The sequence below is a fragment of the Pantherophis guttatus genome, chromosome 2, assembly GCF_059756535.1.
Source record: "Pantherophis guttatus breed Tessera chromosome 2, ASM5975653v1, whole genome shotgun sequence".
Lineage (NCBI taxonomy): Eukaryota > Metazoa > Chordata > Lepidosauria > Squamata > Colubridae > Pantherophis > Pantherophis guttatus.
Window position 1 is genome coordinate 197,204,030 of NC_142064.1, and position 23,212 is coordinate 197,227,241.

Sequence of the window (23,212 nt, forward strand, 5' to 3'; positions counted from 1 at the left end):
AAGCGCCGTCATTTTTTAGTTGTGTGTCACTATGTTGCACCCAACTATCTAAGGAGCAGAGTTTTCATTGTGACATTGCAGCAAATATTAAATCATTGGATGATCATTGAATGTCTTGCTGGTTAGGGATGGTAGACATTGTTGTTCAATAGCTCCGGAAGACTCGTCTGAGTCCTTGCATGAACTGGCTTATACAAGCCACAAGTAACTCTGAGCTCATTCAAGACAAACAATGCAAGCTAAGGCTCACATCTAAAACCCTTAGAAATGACTTACATTTGCAGGGGATGTAAGGGGATAGATCCATTTGCCATTATATTCATGAGAGTGATATTGTACTCTGCAGGAAATGTTGAATGGTTCTCCTTGTAACCGCAGATGGTTTGCTAGTCCTCCAATAGTAACTGTCAAAGGCTGATCGTTGTCTAAGAAAAGTCAGAAAAGTCTATTAAGAGTCTGTCAGAAAAGACTGAACAAGAAGGCTTGTCAGTCAAACAAACCAAACATCTTCATCTTTTCTTATATTATCCATTTGCTATTTCTGCTTAATGGCTGAGTATTTTTTTAAAGCTCCTGATCCTTTCACCATCTTTTATGTTGTTCCTTTCCTATTTTCTGCTTGATGATGATTTATTATCCAAACCTTTCAGTATCTTTTTCAGCAATATTGACACAATGGATTGAAAAGTTATCATGGAGAGGATTTCCCATTTTACTTTACATTATTTGAAACCAGTTTGGCAGTGACAGTAAAGAACAACTGGTGTACTGAAGCAGCTCTTCATTCTCCTGCTAGGATGGACAATTGTTCTTTGTTGATTAATATTGATCCAGCACTGCACAGCAGAATGAATATAGAGAATTTGGAATCAACCTCTCTGTTATATCCTTATATGGGCACCCGCCGGGGATTGGCTAATCCTCCGGCGGGAAATTCAAATAACTGTCAGTGGGCGGCTGAGTCTGCCGGAGCGTATAAAAGGAGCTCCGGCAGCCCAGCCGCTCGTCTTTTTCCTGTGCTTGAATAAAGTACTGAACTGGACCAGAGCTGGTCGCGTCTTGCTTTCCCTGCGCCGATCTAACACTCTCTATGTTGAAAAAATGAACCACATGCACTGAAGCACTTTGTCTAAGTACTGCCACAACAACTATCCCCAAAGGCTTGGAAATACATGTTCAAGTCATGACAAAAGAGCAGTTCCAACCTACCATAGACCAAAAGGATAATTCTGCGTGAAATCACCCACTTTCCTTGAACCTGGGCTTTACACTCATAGAACCCTTTATCACTCAGCTCTACTTTGTGAATCCACATTCCTTCCTTAGGACTGAACGAGACTCTTGAGTGAATTGGAGAATAATCTTTAAGGAGGATCATGTTGCCTGTGAATCCTGGGTCAGCAATCAGGCATGGAATCAAGGCATCCCTGCCCTTTTCCACAGAAGGATATACATCACTAAGGCCACACCACACCAAGTCAGGATCTGTAGGATCTACAGAAGAAATATGTTAGGAATCTTGGTAGCTTGGCATGCATAGTAAAACAGATGGAATTAATCTGAAATAAGGTTGCCTGAGGCTGACTTGGTGGTGAGTGCAAAATCTCTGAGCTCAGGTATTCTCTCTCAGTAGACGCCTCTGTTGTATTTGTTGTGTATTTGTTTGTTTATGAGATACAGTATATCCTTTGCCTCAACCCAGCATACACTCTAGACAAGGTATAGCTATTAATTATAATAAAAGTAATAACAGGATCCAATCTGGGTCAGTCACCAGCAACAGAGGTTTAGTCTACTGAGCTTTTGGACTCCTACTGGAGCCTATCCTCAGGGAGCTTCTCTCTCACATTCTGGTGACCCAGACTGAATCCTGCAACATTATCTTGAGGCAGATACATTTGCCTTCATTTGTAAAAGAAAATAAGATAATGTATACAATAGCCAATCAATATCAAGCAGCTTTGTGTGATTACTCCACTAATATTTGGTAAAGTCAGTCTTGCCTCAGGAGAAAAGCTCCCGCTCAATGTGCTTCATGGTAGGAAGGGCTCTTCAGCATGTTTTGGTCTCCCTCATTGAATGAACAGGCCCTAAATTGATCCAAAGCTCCAAGACTTATAGGACTTTATATGTGATAACTAGCATCTTCAACCAGGTAACAGGTAATAGCTACCTGGTCAGGTAACAGGCAATAGCTACAAAGCAGCAATGCAATGTAGCAGTAATGAATTTTATGGCAGCTAAAGTCCCTGCGTGGTCTTCAAGAGCAAATTTCACCATTTGCTCATGAAGCAGGAGTTGTGAATCCAGAGTCATTTATGCCATCAGGCCAGTTTTGGCTCTTAAAAAAACACATCAATAGATTTTTCCCTAGGACAATTTGCTTGGCAACCTTATCCTTCAAATCTTCCAGATGTGAAATGAAAAGGATTCCCAAATTGCAGGTATGTTCTCCTTGGGACACAATCTGTCCAAGAATCAAAGTTGATAATGTTCTATGATTGTAGGCATCTGAATTAACAACTGCCTCTTTTGCTTGAAAGGACTCCATTTTATGAGTCATCCAAATGAGCTAATTTCCCATGGCTGAACTAGACAAATTTGCAGAAGGGATTTCCCATGATTGCTTTGTTTCATATATGAAAAAAAAAACACATTTATATAGTTAAGCCTTGCTGGAAAAAAAATACTCATACAAGGGGTCAGTTTCTAATCCTGCTGGCCTAGGTTTTTCATCTTCCACCAAGTGTCTTTACTACCTGATGGAGCAAGATGCTAACATATCTACAGCAGGCTTCACACTCCACACTTTACAACCCCTCCATCATCAGGTAAAAACACTGTCAGCTGACAGTGGAGGTATGGGGAACACAATTCCCAGTCAGTGTTTATTTAGTATTTGCAATGATTTATTTTCAGAGCATATGAGAGATAATAAGGAGAAATCTGGTTACCTGTCACAGCCACATATATAGTTCTAATCTCCTCTTCTGGTTTGTTGATATAAGCACACTGGTAGTTTCCCATCTGGTTGCAACTAGCCTTAGGCATGTAGAGGGTTCCATTGTCGTACACCATCAGGGTGGACCCATTCTGGATTCCGATCCACTCAACAGGGAATTTCCCTGAGCAAAGTAATGTGACTGAATCTCCTTTCTTCACCCTCAGAATGTCAAGATTAGGATAAATGGTGGGAGAAGCTGATCCTAAAATGAAGAAAAAGACTGATATTGTTTTTTGTGATTTTGCAATTCTTCATTTTGAGAAGTACGTGAGGATGGCTGGAATGCTATTGTACTCATATAGACACACAGACACAATTTGGCTGCCCTTCTCACAATAGTGACTATGGGTAGCAATCAAGGATGAAAAAACAACAACACCCAAACTTAAAAGCAATGTCTCATGAGGTAAATGATCCAATCCTAAAATGACATTAACAGCCAAGCTTCCTTAACCTTCTGGGGACACAGTCAGGTCTTCAGGGTCAAAAGGCTAAAAGGATCAGGGCCATCTGAATCTCTGGGGCATTGTTCGGTCACAAAGCTATAGAAGGCTGTAGACATGACTGATTATAGGAGATTTGTCTGAGGGAAATTTTGAGAACAACTGACCAGTCTAAACCAATTACTGTCTGAATGAAATGTGAACATGCCATGCCACCTACCTTCAACACAACCATTCTGAATTACCACATTTGGAAAACATTAAACCATGTCAGGGTCAAGAACAACTGGAAATGCCAGTTTTAAGATAGGCAGTGCCATGGTGGCTTGCTTCTCATAGGCACAATTGCTCCACCACCATAGAAGAGCAGGTATCCCCTGCAGATCTGTGATCAACCTGATCTCATCAATGTATCCATTTAATTGAAGCTTGTTGTGTGCTGGCATCTTCAGGCCAGCAATGACTTTTCCTCTAGCAAGCAGTTCCACACGTTGTCCAGTTTCATCTTTCTCCTTCTTGTCTGATTTTATTTCTCATCTTTGTGAACTGGCTCCTTTTTGATATGGCCAAAGGATATGGTCTACAGTTCCTGTATCTCTTTTCTTTTGGTCAGCCTGTGGGGCTCCTTTTGCTAGATCTCCGTGAATACATTAGTTATTTTGCTGTCCCAGCTATTGCTTCTTGCAAATTCACTTCTGCACCCTACCTCAACTTACTATCCCTTGTATGTTCTCACATAATAGTGCTGGTTGGATACTAGAGATAGGAAATTGCAAAATATTATTATCTACAGTACTTATGGCCGCTGGGCCACAGCTGTCCTTATTTTTTTTACCAAAAAAAGCCAATGGTCATTATTGGTATTCTTCCAGTGGATAGAACCATAATCTCATGCCTTTTTGTGACAGTTACATGTCCAACCACGATATAGGGATTCAGTTCTACAGTTCAGTTTCTTTCTTCCTTTTCTTAGAGAAAAGGAAAAGGAGAAATATTCTGTTTGCTCAGATAATTTTTCTATTCCCATATGGGAATTTTTCTGTTCCCATATGGGATTCCTGCTAATATATTTTGGATATATCTGGTCCAAATTCAGGCTTTCTTGAACAGCTTGAACAGTTCTGGGCTGCATAAACAGAGGGATAGAATCAAGATCACGTGAAGTGTTAATAACACTTTATAATGCTTTGGTAAGGCCACATTTGGAATATTGCATTCAGTTTTGGTTGCCACGATGTAAAAAAGATGTTGAGACTCTAGAAAGAGTGCAGAGATGAGCAACAAAGATGATTAGGGGACTGGAGGCTAAAACATATGAAGAACGGTTGCAGGAACTGGGTATGTCTAGTTTGATGAGGCTAGGGGAGACATGATAGCAGTGTTCCAATATCTCAGGGGTTGTCACAAAGAAGAGGGAGTCAAACTATTCTTCAAAGCACCTGGGGTAGAACAAGAAGCAATGGGTGGAAACTAATTAAGGAGAGAAGCAACTTAGAACTAAAGAGAATTTCCTGACAGTTAGAACAATTAATATGTGGAACAACTTGCCTGCAGAAGTTGTGAATGCTCCAACACTGGAAATTTTTAAGAAGATGTTGGATTACCATTTGTCTGAAGTGGTGTAGGGTTTCCTGCCTGGGCAGGGGGTTGGACTAGAAGACCTCCAAGGTCCCTTCCAACTCTGTTATTCTATTTCTATAGCAAAGTTTGTTTCATGAAGGAAGAGACATCAGAAAGAAAACAATTAAGTTTGAAATAACTTCATTATTTTCAACAGCCTTCTTAAATTACAAATTTGGCTCTGTCGGTCTGAGAGGTATGTGTAGCCTACATTCTTTAAGATCACATTATTTCAGACATATAGATAGAGCCTATGGTTCTGAATAGAATATTTTTGTATATATATATTTTTTTTGTAAAAAAAAATGTCCCAAACCTCTCTCGCATTTCTCATACATACGCAGACATTCTGTATTTGGGCTTCCCAAACTATTTGCTCTTTGTGTCCGGAGAATTTTTGCATTTCCAGAACTTGCCAAAGCCCAAAAATTTCTGGAAAAGAGCTTAATGTTTCTAATCTTTCAAAGATAAAAAGCGTCTGAGGCACATTCTTTTGTGCTTTATTTTTTTGCTTGCAGCTGTTGGCCAAAGGTTAAATGAAAATAGAAATAGTCCATTAAAAAAAAATACGTCCTATCTGCCTATTTTCTTTGCATTTATTGGCAGCTAGACTAAGCTGATAAATATGCATTTGGGATGGAACACTAAAAGACATCCATTATATTTAAAGTAATATTTCTTAGAAAATGGACAGGAACAAAAAAGCCTCACTTCTATGCTCTATCTTAACTACATCTTAAAAAGAGGGGGAGATGCAAGACTCCAGAAACAGGAAGTTCCCTTTATCTCTCAAAGACAGAGACTCATTTAACTATTGACAGGCTAGGTGAGAAACAGACCTGGGGGGGGCAGTCTGGGAAGACCCTTCCCCTTATCCAAGTCTTGTTATTTGCCCAGGTGTTCTAAACAGGGGCAAAGAGATGATGCACATGTTCACTTGGGCAGGCAAAGGGGAAAGCTCTTGTAACGGATGGCTATATACTGACCAGTGGTGGTAGTCAAAATTTTTTACCACCGGTTCTGTGGGTGTGGCTTGGTGGGCATAGCAGGGGAAGGATACTGCAAAATCCTCAGTTCCTCCCAATCAGCTGGGACTCGGGAGGCAGAGAATAGATGGGGGCAGGGCCAGTCAGAAGTGGTATTTACTGGTTCTCTAAGCTACTCAAAATTTCCGCTACCGGTTCTCCAGAACTGGACTGAACCTGCTGAAACCCACCTCTGATCCTGACCCTTTCTCTTTGCAGGTCTGGCTATCCCTACTCCCCAGGACTAGGGGAGTGGCCAGGATAGCAGGACTAGAGGACAACTCTGGGACAATCCTGGTCAAAAGCTGTACAGATCTCCAGCAGGTCTGGGGCCGTTGATCTCGCTCTTGCGATCCGGCGAGATCCGGCCATCAATGGTGTGAATGAGTTTTAATGTTTTTAATTTTTAAATGTTTTTTATAATGATTTTAAATGCATTGTGAGCCGCCCTGAGTCTTCGGAGAGGGGCGGCATACAAATTGAATTAATAAAATAATAAATAAATAAATAAATTTGCTTGATAATGAGAGATGGAACAATCAAGGGGAATCAAGATGGGGAATCAAGAAAATAAAATAGTTATATATTATTACTATTACTATTACTATTACTATTACTATTACTATTACTATTACTATGCCGTGGTGACGCAGTGGTTAGAATCCAGTATTGCAGGCAAACTCTGCTCACAGTCAGGAGTTTGATCCTGAACAGCTTAAAGTTGACTCAGCCTTCTGTCTTTCCAAGTTTGGTCAAAATGAGGACCCAGATTGTTGGGGGCAATATACTCAGAGAATGCTGTAAAGCAGCGTGTCCCCCCCCCAACAACCTTTCTGGCTACAGGGACTGGTCTTCCATGTTCGGGATGTGTGTGTTGGCTAGGGAATTGTGGGAATTCAAATCCACATATCTTAAAGTGGCCAAGTTTGCAAAACATTGTTTTAAGTAACAGTGTCCCATAAAAAGATAAAGAAAGGAAAATTGAAATTGTATACGGAGCATTAAGAATGAAACAAAATACCAGATTCCAAAATATCAATGACAACCTTCAATGGCTGTTAAAAAAGAAACAAAAGGAAGAAAAGGTTTCAAGTTTTTTATAAGAGCCGAAAGACTATTCCTCCCTCCCGCAAACATGCACTTTTTTTTTTGCAGCGTCAGTGATTTTTTTGATCGCCACATATATTTATAAGAAAAAGATGGGGAAGTGAGAAATATTTCAGTGACTCAGTTCTGCTGAGGAAGGCATCAGAGAAAACAAACTTTTTAGTCCCTTTCAGCAACAGAGGAAACACATTGAGACTGGTGGTCTCTATCCTTCTTCTGTGGTTGTCTCCCCTGCCTCATCCTCCCCTCCCCATTTTAACTCTTCAATTTTGCTGTTCTTTCACTTCTGTTTTTTTAGTACTTGACTGGGGTGGGATGGGCCTCTATGATATGCTCATGGCAGTCCCCTGAAATGAATTCTGCTATTACCTGGGACAAGGGGTGGGTGTGTCCCCATAGATTTCAGCTCTTTAGTTTTCTTTTTAAGTGTTTAAAAGGTTTTTTTAAAACAGCTGGATCTTTTTATTATTTATGTCCATATTAAGCTTTGACTGCATCCTGACATGTCTTAAGCCTTTTTGATGACAAAAGTAAAACACATAAGTTACAATTATTAACAATATTTTTTTTTAAAGAGTGAATAAGTATGAGCATTGACCAATGTGTAAGCTCTGATTCACATAGTGTCAAAGAGGACACCAAAATTCCCTAGTTTAAGTTCTGCAAAAACAAAATTTCTCAGAATGTCATGGCTGCAATCCAATGAAAAAAAATGTGGTTTTAATGTGATACTCCTCAAGGGGAGCCCCATGTTAACTACTTAACAACCGGTTCTACGGAAGTAGAATCCCACCACTGGGTCTACCCATTTATTTTTGCAGGCACCGGTCTACTCATTTGTTTTCTTTTAACACGGATCAGCTGTAGGGCAGCCCTTTGAAGCCCCTCCGCAAGAGTTTAAACAATTTTTTTCCCTCTAGCCATCAACTGGGACTCAGGAGGCAGCAATAGATTGGGGGTGGGGCCAAATAAAAGGTAAGAATAACCTGGGAGGTGGGCGGGGGGGCAGAACTGGTTCGGTGATGTCATATCGTCACCGCTACCGGCTCAGCTGAACCGGGCCGAACAGGGAGGAACCCACCACTGGTTCTACTTACCTTTACTACCGGTTCACAACGGGGCCAAGCGTGTGCGTTTGCTTTGCTCGTGCATGCATGTGCTCTTCTGCGCATGTGCAGAAGCGTTTTTATGATGTCAGGGTCAGTGGGCGGAGCCTCCCGCCAGTTTTACTACCGGTTCTATAGTTTGCCCAGGGTCAGGTTGGCTGTCATGAGAGGTGTATGGTGGAGTTGGAGGATGGGATGGGTCACGCCTCCCACGACAGCCAACCTGACCCTGGGCAAACTGGTTGTTAAATTTTTTGAACCTCACCACTGGTGAAAATGTCCAGTTTTGGTTGCCATGATATAAAAAAGATGTTGAGACTCTGGAAAGAATGCAGAGAAGAGCAACAAAGATGATTAGGGGGCTGGAGACTAAAACATATGATGAACGGTTGCAGGAATTGGGTATGCCTAGTCTAACAAAGAGAAGGACTAGGGCTGATGTGATAGCAGTTTTCCAATATCTAAGAGGCTGCCAATATCAAAGAGGTGTCAACCTGTTTTCTAAAGCACTTGAAGGCAGGACCAGAAGTAACATATGGAAACTAATCAAGGAAAGAACCAACCTACAACTAAGGATAAATTTCCTGACACTTAATCAGTGGAACAACTTGTCCCCAACAGATGTGGGCGCTCCAACAATGGAAGTTTTTAAGAAGAGATTGGACAATCATTTTTATGAAATGATATAGGGTTTCATGCAGGGGACTGGAATAGAAGACCTCCAAGATTCCTTCCAACTCTGTTATTCCGCTATTTTGTTTTACATGGTTAACTGGATATACTTGGTTAGTATCTTTGAATTGGAATTATAATTAAATATCTTAGCAAGTAACACTTCCTTGCTTTCAGCTTTTGTTTGTTTGCTCTTCAGCCTGCTGAAAGCAACATAGAATCATAGCACTGGAACAGTGGTGGGTTGCTACCAGTTCTACCCGGATCAATGAACCAGTAGTGGTGGTGGCGGGAGGCTCCACCCATCCATGCCAGACACTTCTGCACATGCACAGAAGCATTGCGCATGTGCGCAAGCGTCTGTGCGTGCATGAGCGAACCAGTAGTGATAGGTTTTGCAACCCACTACTGCATTGGAAGGAATCTTGGAGGTCTGATCCAACTCCCTGCCCAGTGTAAGGATCCTCCTACTGCCCTGGACATATGGTTGGCAAATCTTTTCTTGAAAACTTCCAGTGATGGAACAGTAAAAAAATTCTTATCTTTGGATACTCTTTGGAATAAATCCACATCCTCTTCCCTATGATATCCTTTCATGGTTTGGAAGTCAAGAACCAATTGGTCGAAGCTTTATAGTGAGGCATCTAAACCTGAAATAAGGAAGAATGTCCTGACTTTAAGAATTACTAAGGCATTGAACTGCCTGCTTCCTGAAGCTATGGATATTCCAGTCAACATGTGCCTGCAATTTTTTAACAGCCTGCTCTTCCATGCTCAGCATCCATTTTGTATTGTGACAACCAAAACTAGATACAGTATAGATAGTCCTCACTTACTGACCACAGTTAGAACTGGCAACTCCGTTATTAAGTGATGTGGTGCATAAAGTGAAATATCTCGTGACTGCCCTGAATTATGGTGCCTGATTCAGACAGACAAATTGTAAGGAGGTAGATTTTGGAAGCATCTCCTAACTGCAAGAACTGTTCCAAGATGTTCCAGAAATTTACTTCTCATCTTCTTCCACCAGTGTTATAGGTGTTATTTCTGGTGCTTCATGTCTCAAAGGGTCACCAACTGAGAGAGGGATCCAGAAAAAGGTGGCTTGGAGGGATGAAAAATCCTGTTCAGCACACAATTTGCCTCCCATTATCAGTTATTCTTCAGATATTTCACGGAACTGCTTGCTAGAACACTGGAAAATTTGCCTCTGAAAACCAATTTGATCCAATACACATCTGGGATGGACTATCTGAATATGGTCCTGCAGAAATCATGGGTGGCTAACAATTGCAACTTGATCAAGGCATGATTTGACCATGGCAATGGAGTACTAGAAATCACCTTCATTTCCACATCATCTAACATCTTCTCTGAGACAAAAATAAGGTCCAATAAATGACCATGTGTTGAGTTCAAGATTACATGATTGCTATGGAATACATAAATTCCTGAGCCAGGATTCCTAGAACCCAGATCCCTCAACACCAAAATTTGTGGGTTCTCTGCCAATATCTCAGAGATCAATTCCCTGGGCTTCCAAGCTTGACTTAATTTAATTATCTTAGTTGTCTTAATGGCATTGTTTTAATTTGGAATTATTTTAGTTGTCTTAATGGAATTGTCTTAATTTGGAAGTATATATGTGAAGATGACCACACTAACACTTAGCTTTGTTTTATTTCCATGATATAATCACATAACCAATTCGGAGATATCTCTATGACACCTACACATTCATTTTATGTTTTTTTAAATCATTGGGATTAGTGTGAGAAGAAATGACAAGCAGAACACAGATAATACCCAGGAGAAGAATACTGGAATATTTTGCATCATTTAAAATTGCTTCATCTCCAGATTAAAACAACAAATATTTGATAGAGTTCTAATCAAATCAATACAAATAATCTACTCAGGCAAGAATTTAAACAGAGATCATACTTGTTCATATAAACTGATACATTAACAAGGCACCTTTCTCAAATTTCCATATTTCAATAATACAAGATTAAAAATAATCACCATATTTGCCAACTGTCAAAAAATAGCAAGCAAAAGAAATTGTATAGTAATTGAAATTGAAGTACGACTATATGAAACCAAAACTAGCATAGATTGTTGCCTCTAAATTTATAAATTAATCATGGCATAGAACATTTAATGTTACTCGGTGTTTAAAAACTCAGGTGCATCTTTCTTTGAGCAAGTTGAACGAAGCGCAAAGTCCAATCTGTTATATAAAATTTTAGAACAAATAATAACCAGAACCCTAAATGGTACCTTACGCATTCAGTTATTTCAAGTCTTATATCTTTGCATATTTATTTTGCCAGGGAACACTTAATTCATTTTAAGATTCCATGGATTGTTGAGAAAAAACGACAGGTCATCTTGGAACCCTTGGTAAACTGAAGTGGAACAGAACAGTCCCCAATGGCTATATATATAAATATATATATTTATTTATTTATTATTTATTTATTATTCATTCATTCATTCATTCATTCATTCATTCATTTATTTATTTATTTATTTATTTTATTTTATTTGTATACCGCCCTTCTCCAACAGGACTCAGGGCGGTGAAGAGCCACGGTAAAACACAACATATAAAATTTAAAAGCAGTTTAAAAGACATTAAATAATTTTGGCCATCAATTTAAAACAACCCAGTTAAAACCAATTACAAATTAAAACCGCAAGGATGGGATCAAGCCAGCCTGGCTAGATGAAATAGATGTGTTTTCAGGGTCCGACGAAAAGTCCGGAGGTCTGGTATCGTGCGTATCTCTGGGGGTAGGTTGTTCCAGAGGGCAGGTGCCACCACAGAGAAGGCTCTCCCCTTGGGGGTCGCCGGCCGACATTGTCTGGCCGACGGCACCCTGAGGAGGCCCTCTCTGTGCGAGCGAACTGGCCGGTGGGAGGCTATTGGCAGCAGAAGGTGGTCTCGTAGATACCCCGGCCCTAAGCCATGGAGTGCTTTAAAGGTGGTCACCAACACCTTGAAGTGCGCCCGGAAGACCACAGGAAGCCAGTGCAGCTCGCGCAGGAGAGGTGTCACATGGGAGCGCCCCGTCGCTCCCATAATCCCCCGCGTGGCCACATTCTGGACCAACTGGAGCCTCCGGGTGCACCCCAAGGGGAGCCCCATGTAGAGAGCATTGCAGTAGTCATTGCAATATCATCAATAAGAATCATTTAAGTTATTTTTTAGGGAAATTTAGGGAAATTTGTTCTCGATTTCTTCAGCTTCCAAAAAGCTCTTGAGTTTTCAGACCAGTCCAGAAAATCACAAAGCTAGTAAAAACTGAATTTAGATTGATTCTTTGATAAAGAATTGAACAATCTGACACAGTTTAATTTTGAAATCCAACAAATATTTGGATCAGGATTGACACTTAGAATACAACAGATTAATTTGTAGAGCTATCATGTATAGCAGATAAAATAGAGCAGAGATAAAAAAAAACTGGCAATATAAACTAGACTAGACTAGACTAGAGTAACAGAGTTGGAAGGGATATTGTGGGTCATCTAGTGCTCAAGCAGGAGACCCTACATCATTTCTGACAGATGACTGTCCAGTCTCTTCTTAAAAGCTTCCAGTGATGAAGCACCCACAACTCAGAAAGGTCAGAAAATTTCTCCTTATTTCTAGGTTGAATCTCTCCTTAATCAGTTTCCATCCATTGTTCCTTGTCTGGCCTTCAGGTGCTTTGGAAAATAGGTTGACCCCCTCCTCTCTATGACAGCCCCTCAAATATTGGAACACTCTATCATGTCAGCCCTGGTCCTTCTCTTCACTAGACTAGCCATGCCCAGTTCCTGCAACCGTTCTTCATATGTTTTAGCCTCTAGTCCCCTAATCATCTTTTTTGCTCTTCTCTGCACTCTTTCTAGGGTCTCAGCATCTTTTTTATAGAGTGGTGACCAAAACTGGATGCAGTGTTCTAGGTGTGGTCTTACTAAGGCTTTATAGAGTAGTATTAGTACCTCACGTGATCTTGATTGAATACCTCTGTTAGTGCAATTTAGCATTGCATTGGCTTTTTTGCCTGCCGCCGCACACTGCTAACTCATATTTAATTGGCTGTCCACTAAGACTCCAAGATCCCTCTCGCTTGCTATTAAGTCTGGCTTCACCCAATCTTTATGTGTACTTTTGGTTTTTCTTGCCTAAGGGTAAGACTTTATCATTCTCTGCATTGAATTTCATTTTGTTATCTAACAACATCAGTTTGCTATATTTGGAAAGGGTTATTAAAGAGCCTTGGTACTACAGTGGTTTAAAGCACCCTGTTATTAACACAGCTGCCTGCAATTTACTGCTGGTTCGAATCTCTCCAAGGCTCAAGGTTGACTCAGCCTTCCATCCTTTCTAAGGTAGGTTAAATGAGGACCCAGTTTGTGGGGGCAATAAGCTGACTTTGTATAAATATACAAAAGGATGAAGGCTATTGCTTAACGCACTGTAAGCCGCCCTGAGTCTCCGGAGAAGGGCGGCATATAAATCAAATTAAAAATAATAATAATAATAAAAAAAATGGTTAAGAACATATTTGGACAGCAATAGGGTAATAAATAAATAAGCTTCAAGATTTAAAGAAAACAATCTAATAAAACATGATTTTAAAAGACTCATAGCAGACGTTTATATTCATGAGTATTAGTGTAACATATAGAACCTCTTCATGTAGACACAGAAATTTGGTGTTGGGGAGGATAATGTTTGATTTAATGAAGATCAAATAACAAATCTGAACTCAAAGAGAAGAGGTTTGTGTTTGTGTTTGGAGACGTGTACATTTGCATGTAATCTTTTATCAGCACTGAAGTTGCTTTATAGGAAATATCCTAGAAAATGCTACCTAACTTTCCCCATCATCCATCAATTGAATTTCTGCATTTATTCTGAAGTAAGGTTTACTAGAACCTACTGTCAATTTAGAGATTTTGTACACCAGATTAGGATTATAGAGGTACACACGCTAACTTTTTGGTGACAATCTCTCTAACGAATTCAGTAGCAGTTATAGACTGGTACGAATTTTTGCCTCTGGGTCTTGAGGGAAGGCTTCCTATTGGCTCTTTTCTCCCCCCCAAATCAACTGGATGGCAACAGGATATTTCTACAAAGCAGCTATCATTTCATCATGTCCAAAAATGTTATAGAATTAGGTTATGATGGTGGAGTAAGATGGGAATGTAAAAAAAGTGGATGGGTAGGTAGCTGCTACTGACTGCAGAGCCAGACAGTTTTAATGTTGTCTTTGATTTTCTCCTGCCTTCATGTACACTGATATGGGAACAACATATCCTTTTCCATGCTTCAGCTTTCTCTATCCATCTGTCCATCAAATCTATTCTCATCACAAGTTTATCTATAGTAATAGCTATAAAAGATATTAAGTAGAGCTTATCTGAAGAGGAAGGAAAGATGGTCTGTGAGGTATGAACTGGGCTGCCTTTCCAATACCTAGTTCCATAATTTTCACTTACACTGAAGTAAGTGTTCAGATATTCTCATTAAAAAGAAGGTCTTCGCATGGTCTGTTTTTTTTAAAAAAAGCACACAATAAACCACGATTCCCAAAGATCACCCTATCGCTGATATTAAAAGGTGAAAGCTCCGAAATTTGGGGTGAACAGAAGAACAAAATGTTTAAACTTTTTTTTTTAAAGTCCATTTGTCAACCCTGTTTTTGACTTTTTTTAAAAAAATTTTTTATTAATAATAAAAAGAAAAAACAAAACCAACATAAATACATAAAATAACATACAAAACTAACAAACATCGATTCAGTCCAATGACTGACTCTTAGAAGTTACTATAACGGTGGAGTATTTTCCATTTTTGTATTTATATTAATGTCTATAATCATCTATTTACACGGTTATATATATATATATATATATATAATTGATTCCTTATTTACTTCTATACATTTCTATTGATTAGTCATAAACTATCTTTGTATTCCTATTTTTGCCTCCAGCCAGCCGTACCATTTTTGCCATACTAAATAATAATCAGTATCATCCTTCTCTTGTATTTCTTTTGTAAGCTTATCTAATTCTGCACATTCTGTAATTTTAGTTATTATTTTGTCTTCTGTAGGTAACTGTTCAGATTTCCAATGCTGGGCAAAGAGTATACGTGCTGCTGTGAGGATATGAATGATTAGATATTTTATTTCTTTGGTATAATTTGCTGTGATGATTCCCAATAAAAAGGTTTCCGGTCTCTTACCCTACAAAGAAAACCTTTACAAAATGTTCTACCGATGGCACCTCCCACCGGCGCGTCTAGCCAAGATGTTCCCAAATACATCTTCGATGTGTTGGAAATGTAAATCACAGAAAGGGACATACTACCATCTCTGGTGGCTATGCCGAAGGGCAAAACAATACTGGCAACAAATTAAAACAATGATTGAAGAAATTACGAAACAAAAACTTGAAATGAGACCCTGTTTTTGACTTTTAAAGCTTGCTTGCTGCCACAGTATCCTCTGGGAATGTGTAAAATTTGGGGAAAATTAGAGCAGCAGAGGGAATATATTTCTGTATAACAATATATAATATATCTGTACAACAAAACTAGCTAGGCATGAAGAAAATTCCATCTCTTTCTTAGAGAAAGAGAATTGGGTGATTAACTTCTGAGTTTTCATCTTCTCCTTACAGGTCTGAAGAAACAAGCTGCCTAGAAAATGGCCAGCACCTGTGTTGCTGTCCGCCTGTCTCTTTAAGCCCTCTCCCCAGCCAGGCCGGCAACCTTGATTATAAAAGCTGTGCTGAGAGACAGCTCAGAGTGCAGTTTGTGGGGGAGAGAGAATAAGCTTCTGTTTGTGTGTGGGGAAGTAAAGCAGCCAGAGAGGTATAATTTTTTTTAGCAATACTCAGAAGAAACAGGAGTAGTAGTTTTCAGAAGGAATAGTAGTTGCTGTAGGAATAGAAGTGGGGAAGAGTGGAGTAGGGGTGAGTAGTAGTGCATAATAGCTTATGAATGCTTGTGTGTGTTGGACCTATGTTGTTGTTGGCTTGTTTGGAGCCCACTGAAATGGGTATATTGAAAAGAACCCATGACAAAAGGGGGGAAAGCTGGGTAGGATATCTGTTAAAAAAAGTGGGGATAGCTAATTTAGGGTGGCAACCACACAAATGGAGATGTCTTAAACACAAGGAGTTCATTAAACACTCCATGAAAGGAAAATGAACCCTAGATACAAAAGTTATCAAGAAAAAGACCGAACAAAGTTTGGTCCTCACAGAAGTCAGACTTTGCAGGAAATGACCAGCAATCCTGGCTGTAGAAACCAGACCTCTTAACCAGAACCTACACCACACAGACATGGAAAAGAGGTAGAAGGGATAGATTCTCCCTTAGAAAAAACTACTACCTTAGGTATCCACCTCTGCTTGTAGTTAAAACAAAGAAGATAGACCAGCCAGAAATGGAGCTGGACTCAGATACTTGGGCCAACGTCTCAGAAATGTTAAAGCAACAGCAAAATGAAAGGCTTCAACTAAAGAGAAGAGAGGCTTCAACTAACTAAAGCTATCCCCACTTTTTCCCCCGGCTTTGGAGGGAGGCAGAAAGTAAAGATAAGCTAAGATGAGAAAACAGGCAAGAAGAGATGAAGGGGCTGATAGACTTAAAGGAGCGCTCAATAGTAAAAGGAAATGCTTTGACTAGTTAAAGAGAAAGAATGCCTTTGGAGGAAGGCAAGGAGTAATTCTATACTCTTAGAATAAGAAAAGAGTGAACAAGAGATAAGAGAGGAATTGAGGGGGGCTGATAGACTTAAAGGAATACATCAACTAATTTGTAAAAGCCAGCTGAGTGATCTTGAGCCAGTCACTCTCAGCCCAACTCATCTCAAAGGGTGGTGATTGTGGGGAAAATAGGAGGAGAGGAGTGTTAGATATGTTCACTACCCTGAGTTGTTTGTGAAAATAGGGAGGATACAAATAAAAAAAAAATTCCAAGCTGATAAAGAAGACAGAGAAGCCTATTTTATCATGTTTGAAAGCCTTGCTACCTCTTGTAAATTCCCCGAGGGTGAATGGCTGACTAGAATACTCCATGTTTAACTGGAAAGATTTTGAGAGCTTGTAGTAGTCTTCCACCAAGAGAAATAATGGACTACTCCCATATTCAAAAGATATTCCTATATAGGCATGGTATCATTCCCTACACTTATAGACAAAAGTTTAGGAGCTACACATATGGTTAGGAGCTACACATATAACAAGGGATTCATGAATTGTGGGCAAGATTGGAAGACATAAGCAGGAAATGGTTGAGGCTAGATGAAAGGGAGCAAAGAAAAAGTGATAGAAGTAATTCTGGAACAGTTTCTATTCTTACCAAAGTGAGGTTTTGAGTGCAAGAACACAGCAGAAATGGATCAAAGGGCAGTAGACTTGGCACATTTTAAATAAAACATAGTACTTGATACTAATGCATGAAGATTGCAAAAATCAGTGGCAGCATAGCAAAATCAAGTGTGCAACACTCATCTCTATTATCTAAACCCAATTACTCTTATATTCAATTATATTACTAGTTTTTAGTTATGGTTGTTACCATTGATGCAACCCTATTGATATAAAACCAATTTTCAGTTTCTTCAAAGTACGAAAGAAAAATCTCTCTTGCCAATTCTAATGCCGAGTTAAACGAAGCTTTGCATGGAGTTTCAGAACATTGCCAAGATGGATCCTGGCTTACTTCCTTCATATTTTCAGTAACAACTGGCCTCTGGTTTTTCCACATCACTGTGTTGCATAATAGTGACCTTCAGTTACAGTTTGAAGCATATTGTCTTTTTCTTCCACCAAGCATGAGCATGAAATTTCTTCCTCTTGACTTTTGGAAACTAAAAGAAGTACGGTCAACTTTTTGTGCAGTGTGAATTTTTCCAGTTTAACCCCAGTGTGGCTGTATACTTTTGATGCTGCCAATTTACTAGGGAGAACATACTTGAAAATTCACTCTTCTCCCTTCCCTTTAGTTAAAATATTTACCAGAAAAAGCAGACTAACAATCATAGTACAAGTTAGTTGTACCATTTATGGTGGAAACCTCCTGTGGTTAAAGCTTAAGAAAAGATTACAGACCTGCTTTGGTCAAGTAAAATGTTTCTAAAATTTATCCTTACTTTAAAATATTTTGATCAAATCTTCATTTAAATGCTGAAGGACTGATGAAGTACACTTAAAAATCAGTTATGAACTAAAAATTAAAATAGATACTTCTTGGTGGAGAAAAACTTTCCTCACTTCCAAATGGAATAAACACATTACAGATTTTCTGAGCAGAAACTAGTCATTTTTCCTAACTGAACCGCTTCAGCTTCTATGTTTAATTTGTTAGTATCCTAGTCAAAAAATTATCACTTGAGATTACAAAACAAAACACAAATACCCAAGTCCAAAGCTTATTTTTTCCAAAACGGGCATTGTATATAAACAAAATAAACATTACACTTGAATACTCAACACGTTAGTAAATTTATTCAAAAAAAAGAATGAAGAAAATGATCAGTTTTAAAAGTAAAACTGTAGGCGTTAATGCAATATTGGATGTATCAAACTGGCAACCATACCAATCAAAACAACAGATTTGGCTGACCATATAGTTTCCTTCAACAGAAATTTTAAAAACATGTTTTTATCCTTTATCCTTTTGCACTGCATGTAAAAACACCAAAGAACTGTTACTTTTCTAACCCAGCTTTCCTCATTTGGAACCCTCTAGAGATATTAGGTTGCAATTTCCATCCCAACAACCAACATAGCAAACGGCCTTAAGGCTGAAGGGGACTGAAGACAGTTGTAATCCATTATAGGCTGGTTGGTTGGTTACAGCTAGAAAAAGTTGCTGTTCTTCCCAGTTGCTACAGTTTACTGATGTGTGAATGGAATGAACAAGAAGACCTACCTTGGCAGATAGCTGCCGCTATCAGAACCAAAATAGGGCCCATTTGCCCTGGAGTGAAGGTATCCCACCCAGCACAAGTCAGGTGTGGTGTGCTAGGAGAATAGCGCCAGTGCCTTGGCTCAGGGAATCTTCCTTAGTGGAAAACAAAGGATGAGGCAACAAAGGCTGCTAATCCTTCAGTTGTGTATTCTTTGTGCCTGGTTGCTTGTTGGAGGAAGATACTTCTCGTTTTCTGAAAAAGACCACAAGTTAGGAAATTTCTAGCTCCAAAAAAAGAACAAGCAAGAAAGAATGTGTCATGAACACTCAGTAGAAGGGAAGAGAGAGGAGGGTACAGCTCAAGGAGGCCCCATTTAAAATACTTTTTAAAAGACTGATTCAATCATGTTCCAATAGTACTGGCTTGTATTTGCAATCAGAAAAGATAATTTGTGAATGGCACCTCCTTTTCAGGCACTCACCTAGAGACAATATGCAGCCGAGGGGGGAGGGCATGTGTTTATCTGTGCAAAATGTGTCTACTTGTCCTGACCTAACCACCATATGTTCAAGAGATCTGAAAGCTCATGATTGTTCATACAACTGAATATAGTTGAAGTTTATTGGAACAATCTGGATTGCTGAGGTTAAATCTATATTAGGCTCTGATGCATGTGATCTGTCATATAATTGGACATGGCTGCAATGCATGTGAGAATTTGGCAGGGTGGAGGCTGAGGTCAGAGCTAGCATGTGCAGCTTCAGCTCTAGACTATTGTAGATTAGAAGAGAAATTTAGAAATGCACATTTAAAACAATACATTGTATATGAAAAATCTTTTTTTTTAATGCTGTGGTAAAATCAAGTTGTAGTGCTTCAGTGACCCTCATGAGATAGAAAACATGACAGAAAAAGGAGTTCCATAACTTTTCCATACCTCATTTTTTCTCCTTTTTCAACTTCATAGGAAAGAGAAGAATTGAAGGGTGGAAAGCAGCCAAAGTAGATTGTAAACCACTGAGCATTTTGAATATGATGGGATAAAATACAGTATATAAATTTATACAACACCATCTCTCAATTTTTCTAGAGCTATCTCCCCCCCCACCCCAAAATGGTTAATATTTCAGTACTATCTTTGGATGTTTTCACTGTCTGGGCAAGTCGGTGGCACATGGCCTACATTAAGACTATAATTCAGAACATACTCATTAAACTTGCTTAGTTATTTAGGAACAAACAGCCAATGCCAAAGGTGGAGAATACTGCATGAAGTAAGGTCCCAAATATGTGGAATAGTGATTCCCCCCAAAATCATCCCTCAACCTTATATCTTCAGGTGGTATTACATCATCTTTCAATGAATATGGGTGAATCTGCCCTTCCCTTCTTCCTGGGACGCTGAGGAATTCCTAGGAATTATTACATTATTAAAATGACAGAGGTTAATTTGCAGCAGACTGTATACCACATGGTGGCTTGTTTGCTGATACACTGATACAGGTATATTTTGGTAGCCAATACTAGAAGCAAAATAGAGGGAAATAACATCTCTAGGTGAATGTTTACTTGAAATTAAATGCCACCTGTCTCATATGCCCAGCTAGAAAAAAGGAGCCAAGGGCTCCCAGTGCACAGAAAAAAAGGTGGAAATTGAGTGGAAAGTTTTGGTCATAACAGACATGGGAACTTCAGTACCAGGGGTGCAAGCAGGGTCTGTACAAAACCTCTGCGTGAACCACAGTGAAACCAGACTTTTGGCACTGAGAATAAATGAGGAGTAGCAACTTTGAGGTCGACCCAATTGCGTCTCTGGAAGAAAGGTGAAAACAGCCCAAATGGAACAGATAGTATGCGGAAATTTATCACTGGGAATTATAGAGCTCTAGACTATGCATTATGTAGAGCTGCTCTGTCATGCATTATGGACAAATCTCTAAAATCTACCATATCATCCAAACAGGGGAAAAGAATTTCCTGCTTCCAGCACAGATAAATTCTATGAGCTCTATTTTATAGTTTCCTTTCCTCCCTTCAGTTTTATGGGTTGGTTAAAACATGAGAAGTGTGGCCTGTACAAAAGCTTTACTTGAACCACAGCAAAGCCAAATGTTACCACTTAATAACAAGGCTAAGATTCCTCTATGACAGTATTAATCCCAGCTAAGCCATCACTTTTTTCCCCAGTGGCAGGAAGTAATAGCTATTGTTTGTCTGAAATGACATAGGATCTCCTGCTTGAGCTTGGGGTTGGACTAAAATATCTCCAAGGTCCCTTCCTATTTTATTGTTCTGTTATTCTGTTGAGCTAACTTTGTGATGACCAGGGATGACTACTTCCTGTTGACTGAGATGTCTCCAACTAACACCCCAAGGCAATTGGATTGTACCTCTTTTAGCTTTCATGGGCAATGAGGGTTGATGTCAACCCTACCTTATATGATAAAATGAAATGTGAAGTTTGTGGAAAGATCGAGCTATGATAATATAGCCTCCTCTGGAGTCACAGAGGATTTATGGCAAACTGTGCTGGTGGGAGTAAAGGCTAAGATGGGGAACAAAGGACACAAAAACATAGGGTAACAATACGCTTCACCTTCCTGGGTGAATTTTTCAGCATTATCAGCAGCTGAAAATGGGAAGTCGAGGATGGGAAGCATGATTGTTTAGAGTGACCTTGTTTGTTTTATTTATGATATGTATACTTAACCATTTTTTTTACAAGTTATGAGGGATCTTCCTTTAAAACCAAACCTCTCTTGGCCCTTCCAAACAGTTGAAAGGTGGAATAATGGCCATTTGAAAAGAAATGATAGTTTCAAGAAGCCAAGGGACTTGCAGCTCTGTATGTAGGCACTTACTCTACTAAGAAAATTACACAGATTTTAATTATGGGTATTTGTTCAGAAATGAATAAGAATGTCAGGATATAACTCCTATAAATGCATATTTACATACATTGTACCATCTGAATTTTGTTAGCTATTTAACCAAAAGTTGCTATGGTTCATCAACAGATGATTCGGGAAAGAAAGGCTGTTTGTTATACAATAGCTTTAGAGTGCTCCACAACTATTCTTCCTTACCACAATCGCCCTGTCAGGAATATTGAGGGGAAAGAGTCACTGGACCAAAGTCACCTAGAGCAGTGGTCCCCAACCCCCGGTCCGCGGACCGGTGCCGGGCCGTGGAGTACCTGGCACCGGGCCGCGCAGCGGCCAGGGGACATGAACGCTGCAGCGCACGGCCCAGGAGCCTTTGCGCTGCAGCGTTCATGTCCCCCGGCCGCTTTTGCGCACTGGGCCGTGCGCAAAAGCTCCTGGGCCGTGGCCCCACCCCTGCGCGCGCTCAGCGGGCCGCGGCGTTAAAAAGGTTGGGGACCACTGACCTAGAGAATTTTTGTGGATGAAGGTGGACTTGAGCCTGGAACTACATTGCTTTTTTTTTTTTGCACATGCCAGTGTGGTATGTTCACATTAACCACTATTCTGCAGTGGCTCTTATTGTTCTTGGTTGAAAAATTATGAGATTTAGAAAATACTTCTTCAAATTTTATAAGGAATTCTTACAAAAAATTATTCTTACTAAAATTTTGGGAGGTCACATTTTTATTTAGAAAAAAATATCTGATTTGGTTTTTTTGGCTCCTTGCTGACATCACCTAAGAAACTCATATGTATTATACCACCCATAGTCATTATGATACCAATTGTGGCATCTGTGGTGAGCCTCCAAAATTTTTAATGATGCTGTGGCCTGCCTGAAGGAAAAGACTGGGAATCATTGGTTTAACTGTGCCTGTGCCATAAATTTTAACATGACTTTTGGTCTTTGAGACCTAATAATATTTGATTATATTGTTATTAGGCACACAATTTTGACAAATGGGATTTGACATGAACTGATGTTCTCAGTATGAAATGATCTTGGAAGTATGAAATGTACTCAATATCCACCAAGCTAAAAAGAATAAAGAGAGGTAGGAGCTGGGTCAAGTCTGGTTGTTTCTTCACAAATCTATACCAGAACAATTCCTCTTCTCTTCCTTCCTTACTGAGCAAGGAATAGATAAACATGCCTGAGAGAATGTACCTCTTTTTACATTGTTAAGGATTCCAATGAATGGAACCTAAATTCATACAGCTGAGACACTCAGAATTCCATTTCCCTCTTTTCATTCATGGTGGAATGGAGGGAATGACTGTACAATTGAGTGTGTGTCTTAGAGGTTTTCTGAGATCTAATATTAATGCCAAAGTACAGTTTATATTTACAGTATATCTAGCAAGTCAGTCTGCTGGAT

The 23,212-nt window shown here is 39.5% G+C and overlaps 1 protein-coding gene across 2 annotated transcripts in view; it reads right to left on the bottom strand.

Moving 5' to 3' along the window:
- CSF1R (colony stimulating factor 1 receptor) overlaps positions 1 to 19,388 on the bottom strand; it is a 61,349-nt gene extending 41,961 nt beyond the window's left edge. For both annotated transcript variants that reach the window (XM_087887495.1, XM_087887494.1), the window contains exons 1-4: positions 18,930 to 19,388; positions 2,955 to 3,206; positions 1,210 to 1,494; positions 277 to 425 (exon numbers count right to left, since the gene is read on the bottom strand). In XM_087887495.1, coding sequence (XP_087743621.1) covers positions 277 to 425; positions 1,210 to 1,494; positions 2,955 to 3,206; positions 18,930 to 18,972 — 729 coding nt within the window. In that variant the 5' untranslated portion in view covers positions 18,973 to 19,388. The remainder of the gene's footprint in view (positions 1 to 276; positions 426 to 1,209; positions 1,495 to 2,954; positions 3,207 to 18,929) is intronic.
- Between the last annotated feature and the right edge of the window lie 3,824 nt (positions 19,389 to 23,212).